At 42.0% G+C, this 6,000-nt stretch overlaps 1 protein-coding gene across 1 annotated transcript in view; it reads left to right on the plus strand.

Moving 5' to 3' along the window:
- Positions 1 to 5,364, plus strand: part of ERICH6 (glutamate rich 6) — a 46,908-nt gene extending 41,544 nt beyond the window's left edge. The window contains exon 14 of the mRNA XM_008008723.3: positions 4,612 to 5,364. Coding sequence (XP_008006914.3) covers positions 4,612 to 4,875 — 264 coding nt within the window. The 3' untranslated portion in view covers positions 4,876 to 5,364. The remainder of the gene's footprint in view (positions 1 to 4,611) is intronic.
- The last annotated feature ends 636 nt before the right edge of the window (positions 5,365 to 6,000 follow it).

A 6,000-nucleotide genomic window follows, 5' to 3' on the forward strand; every position in this document is an offset into this window, starting at 1 on the left:
CTAACTCTCTTCCCCAAAGTAATCACCACCCAAAATTTAGTGTGTACCTTCCTCCTTACTATGTATTTATAAATTATTTTATACATCTTTTTTTTTTTTTTCAGATGGAATCTCACTCTGTTTCCCAGACTGGAGTGCAGTGGCATGATCTTGGCTCACTGCAATCTCCACCTCCCGGGTTCAAGCGATTCTTGTGCCTCAGCCTCCTGAGTAGCTGGGGCTACAGGCACACACCACCACACTCAGCTAATTTTGTATTTTTAGTGAAGGCGGGGTTTCACCATGTTGGCTAAGCTGGTCTCGAACTCCTGACCTCAGGTGATCAGCCCACCTGGGCCTCCCAAAGTGCCGAGATTATAGACATGAGCCACCACGCCCAGCCTATTTTATACATCTTTTTTAAAACATGAAATCTAGATGATGTATATATTGTATTGTTGGAGGGGGTTCCTATTTGTTTTTGTTTCCCACTTAATAAGTATTGAAGATTTTTTTGTGTCTACATTTTGAAGAATATTGAATTTAATATAAATATTAAATTTATATGAACTTTAATGATTTCTCAGTGGCATTAAACACTGATGATCTCTTCTTCCTGGAATCATTTCTTCCCTTGCTTCCAAGACTATTCTTCCCTGATTTTGCTTGTACCTCACAAGCTGTTTCTTCTATTTTTTGGGCCTGATTATTGTTCATCTCCCCTTTTTCTAAATATTAGAGGAACCCAGAGCTTGTCCTTGGGTTGTCTTTTCTCTATACTCACTCCTCAGATTATCTCATTGAGTCTCACTTCCTTAAATATCATCTGCATGCTGATAGCCCTTTAATTTGTATCTTCAGGTAGATCCCATATGAACTCGAGACTTGCAAGTCTCTGATTCCAATTCAACATACCCATGTGGATTTCTAAGAGGGCATTAAAAACTTAACACAGGCCAGGCATGGTGGCTCATGCCTGTAATCCCAGCACTTTAGGAGGCCGTGACGGGAGCATTACTTGAGCCCAGGAGTATGAGACCAGTTTGGGCAACACAATGAGACTCGATCTCTGTGAAAGTTGTTTTTTAAATTCTCCAGACATGGTGGCGCATGCCTGTAGTCCCAGCTATTTGGGAGGCTAAGGTGAAAGGACAGCTTCAGCCCACGGTTGGCGGGGTGGGGGACAGGGGGTTCAAGGCTGCATGAGCTGTGATTGTGCCACTGCACTCCAGCCTGGGTGACAGAGCAAGACCCTGTTAGGAAGAAAAGAAAAAACTTAACACAGCAGAATTTGATTTCAACACATGATCCAACCTCAGTCCTCTCCATCTCAGAAAATGGCAACTACATTCTTTCACTTGTTCAGGACAAAAACTCGGGAGTAGTTTCACAACTCTAAATGCTCTGTTTCACAGTCCCATACCAACTCATCTGTAAACTCTGCCTCCAAAATACCTCCAGAATCTCACACTTCTCACATTTTCCAGTGCTATCGTTCTTGTCTGCCTCTTTACCTGATCCATCTCTTGCTTGATTATTGCAATAGCCTCCTAATAAGCCTCCCTGCTTCTGGTCTTCCCAAAGTCTATTCTAACACAATACTTGGAATGATACTTTGAAAACATAAGTCTGGTCAGAACTATCCAGGGACTTCTAATTTTACTTGAGTGAAACCCAAGGCCCTATAAAGGCTTGCAATGCTGTACACAATCTGGACCTCTGTCTTCGAATAGTCTCTCTCTATTACCTTATCTCATTCACTACTCCAGCCATACTGGCCTTTTTGCTATTCCTTGAAAATACCAGGCATGTTCCTGTCACAGGGTCTTTGCATTTGCTATCCCCTCAACCTAAAATGTTTTCCCCCCATTTAGCATGTGGCTGTTCCCTCACTTCCTTCAGGTTTCTGCGCAGAGTCCTTTCCTGAGCAATCTATCAAAACCAGCTACCCCCACCCCCACCTTCTCCCTAGCACTCTGAGTGCCTCTTTGGTCATTTGCCACAAGTTTTAATATATAGTGCTGTCATTTTCTTTCACTTCTAAATAATTTAGAATACCTATTTTGACTTCAATGCAGTAGTCACTGAATTTTCAAATAAATAAAAAGATTTACCCCTTTCTTGTTCCTTTCAAAATGGTCAGGAAATACGACTGCAGTTTTTTTCTTCTTGTTTAGAATGTATTGATATTTTCTTAGTGGTTGGTTGCATAATTTTTATATAAGTGTTCCATGTATATTTAACCAAAACGTTGTATAGTTTATTGGTACAAAATTCTATGTCTAGTTGTTCTAGTCACACCTCCCTCTCTATCCTTTTATTTTTATGTCATTGGGTTTACTTCTGAGAAATGTATGAAAGTTTCCCAAAATAATTGTGAATTTCTTCCTTGTTCTTAGTGTTTCAATCAGCTTTTGCTGTATATATTTTGAAGCTCTGCGATCAGGAAATTAAAGACGCTGACTCTCTTCTTTGTGAGTTGTACCTTTCGCCCAGGCCAGCTCATTCTTTCTCCTCACTCGTTCGCTCTTCAGCTGTTCCCGTTTTGTGCCCTAGTGTATTAGTGAGAGTTTTGTTTTTATTTTGACAATAAAGGTAGTAATATTATCAACATATGTTATTCCTAATTTCCCTTTTAGTGGCCTTTACCTTAAGTGCTGTTCCATCTGATGTTAAATTCTTACACTTACTTTCTTTTTGTTAGCATTTGTCTGATATTTTTTCATCCTTTGATATTCAACCTTTTTAATGTAGTTTTGAGTTACATGTTCTCTTGCGAATCACATATAGTTGGATTTTGTTGCTTTCCTCAACCTAATAGACTCAGTGGGTTTTTTGTTTGTTCGTTTTTAGAGACAGGGTTTTGCTCTGTCACCCAGGCTGGAGTGTAGTGGCATGACCATAGCTCACTGTAACTGCAAACTCCTGGGTTCAAGCCGTCATACTGCCTCAGCCTCCCAAGTAGCTAGGACTACAGGCATGCACCACCATGCCCAGCTAACAGACTCAGTCTTTTAATACACTATATTGCAATGGTTAGTTTAAAATTAACGTATCTTTTATAATATGCATAAAATTAACTTCCAAATCCTCTAGTTGTTTTTCTTCCTTAACAATATTCTCTCAAGTCCCTAAGAAAATATTAACTATTTAAATATGGATAAATTTCCTAAAGTCTTTCTCTATCTCCTAATTCTTTTTCCTTGAGTATAAGTTGGTATATTTCCTTGAGTATAAGCTGATAGGTAAATCTGGTGCCTCTCTTTAGTGGCGTCAAATATTAGGTGATTCTCAGTCGTGCGTTCAATTTGGATTTGAGAATTCCTGTTTCCCTGCTCTGCTTACTTGGTAACAACAGTTACAAACTATCTGTTTGCTTCAGATAATTGTGGAGACAATTTGTGCTGCTAAGGGGTAGAAGGCTAGCGCTAGTGCCCACTGCCAGCCTCAGCCCATGGGCACCAGTACTCAACATAAAGGAAAAGGTGAGGGGCCTACCTCCCAATTGATCAGCCTAACGTTTACCTCAGAGTCCCTCCTGCTTCCCATTTCTGTTGCGTTTGAGCTCAGAGTATATGTGTTTTTGCTTAGTGGTTTCATGTGGTCATTTCTCTCTATATACACATGGTCTCATCCGCTTTTTGATTTTCAGGAATTCCTTAAAATTATCCGGCCGATGAAATCGTTCTTATTCCAACCCTGCTGGAAACAAAGGGGGAAAAAAGAAATCTTTCTTATTAGAGCCATCATTGACTTAATCTGTAAAAAAGTTTTCTGTCATTGTATGATATTTGGGGTAAAAGATTCTGACCTATTCTTTGTTGCTTGTCCATCTCATACATTTTCCATCCTCCATTTCTTCCTTTCTGTGGAAGGAGGAGTGAAATACAGAAATGATACTGTAAGTATCATCTTTTGCAGGTAAGTGGTCACTCAGCTTGCAGAGGGTAGTAGTTCTGCTTGCATTTAACCTACCCCGAGAGGCTAAATGCCCCTCCTAGGCTGGCCTTGAAGCTACAGACTGAAAACACCTCAGGCAAGACTGTCCTGGCAAATCCATTCAGTTTCTGCAGCTGCAGGAAGACAACACCCGCCTTGAATCGTCAAAAACTATGAGGGAGTGGGGAGAGCAGAGGCCAAAGAAGAGTAATGGAGAGGTTAATTTGGAATGGCCTCCTGGAGGTTGGGGCACATATAGGAGCAGGAAAGGGAGTTTTCATTTTTCCCAGTCCTACCTTCTCTGAGGAAAACTGCTCTTCTCAGTGCCTTCCCAGTGAGCACCCAGCCTTCAGACCAGCACTCACCCTACCTCCCCCACTGGGCACTTTCCAGGCAAGGGACTGTGTCTGAGGCATCTTTGTGATCCCCTCAGTAGGTGCTGGTTAAACTATATGAATAAATTATAAGCTTTTGAAGGTATCCATATTCCATTTGGTCTCTCAAGTCTCCACAGCGTTTCAGCTCTTTCCTCATTCAGATTAGAATAACACCACCACCCCTGCTTACAGATGAATTAGAGTGGACCGTCATCAGGAAATCCAACCCCACATAAGTGCCATGACTCAGCTCCTCCCATCTCCCCAGTTTCACTGCTGGACTCTGAGTTTCCCTCTCTTTCTCTTTGCTGAAAAGCTACCAAACCCTGAGGAGATTCCAGTCCTCCGATACATGAGTGGAGACGACCTTCTTCTGCTGGCCAGTTTAATAAAGATCCGTCGCCTGTTTCATAAACTTGAAGGATGTGTGAATTTTCCCTCAAGCCAGGTTTGGGAAAAATTAAAGCAACCTTCCTACCTTTCTTCACTTGCTCTAAAACTAATTGCCCTCTGTCACAGTTCTGGTATAAAGCAAGATACAATGAAGACAATAAGAAATATAATAAATGAAGAAATTTAACTAAGAATGATGGTGCTTTCATTTGTTTTGTTGAGGTTTTTTTGGTTGAGGTTTATTCGGGAGTGTGATGGCTAATATCAATCAAGGGTCAGCTTGATTGGATTGAAGGATGCAAAGTATTGTTCCTGGGTGTGTCTGTGTGGGTGTTGCCAAAGGAGATTAACATTTGCGTCAGTGGACTGAGAGAGGCAGACCCGCCCTCAATCTGTGTGGGCACCATCTAATCAGCTGCCAGCACAGCTAGGATAAAGCAGGCAGAAGAAGGTGGAACGAGCAGATTTGCCAAGTCTTCCAGCTTTCAGCTTTCTCCTGTTCTGGATGCTTCTGACCTTGAACATCAGACTCCAAGTTCCTCAGCTTTTGGACTCTTGGACTTACACCAGTGGTTTGCCAGGGGCTCTTGGGCCTTTGGCCACAGACTGAAGGCTGCACTGTTGGCTTCCCTACTTTTGAGATTTGGGGAGTCAGACTCTCTTCCTTGCTCCTCAGCTTGCAGAAGGCCTAGTTTGGAACTTCACCTTGTGATGGTGTAAGTCAATACTCTTTAATAAACTCACCTTCATATATACATCTATGCTAGTAGTTCTGTCCCTCTAGAGACCCCTCGACTAATACAGGTAGGATTCCAAAGAAGTGTACAAAATGACTAAAATACCAAGAAATATGCTATATTATCAATTTAGAACAAATTCTGAGCATTACTGGTTTACATTCTTTTTTTTTTTTTTTTTTTTTTTTTTTTTAGAGATGGGGTCCTACTGTTGAAGCGGCATCATTTTCTGGGGTGATACCCAAGATTCATTGCCTCATGCCAGGAAAATTAAGCACACAGACAGACACAAGGAGTGAGTTTAAGGGCAGAGGTTTAGGCTGGGCGCCCGTGGCTCACACCTGTAATCCCAGCACTTTGGGAGGCCGAGGCGGGCAGATCACAAGGTCAGGAATTTGAGACCAGCATGGCCAATATGGCGAAACCCCATCTCTACTAAAAATACAAAAATGAACCGGGCATGGTGGCATGCACCTATAGTCCCAGCTACTCGGGAGGCTGAGGCAGGAGAATCGCTTGAACAGGAGACGGAGGTTGCAATGAGCTGAGATCGCGCCACTGCACTCCAGTCTGAG

Source organism: Chlorocebus sabaeus, chromosome 15 (assembly GCF_047675955.1).
Source record: "Chlorocebus sabaeus isolate Y175 chromosome 15, mChlSab1.0.hap1, whole genome shotgun sequence".
NCBI classification, from domain to species: domain Eukaryota; kingdom Metazoa; phylum Chordata; class Mammalia; order Primates; family Cercopithecidae; genus Chlorocebus; species Chlorocebus sabaeus.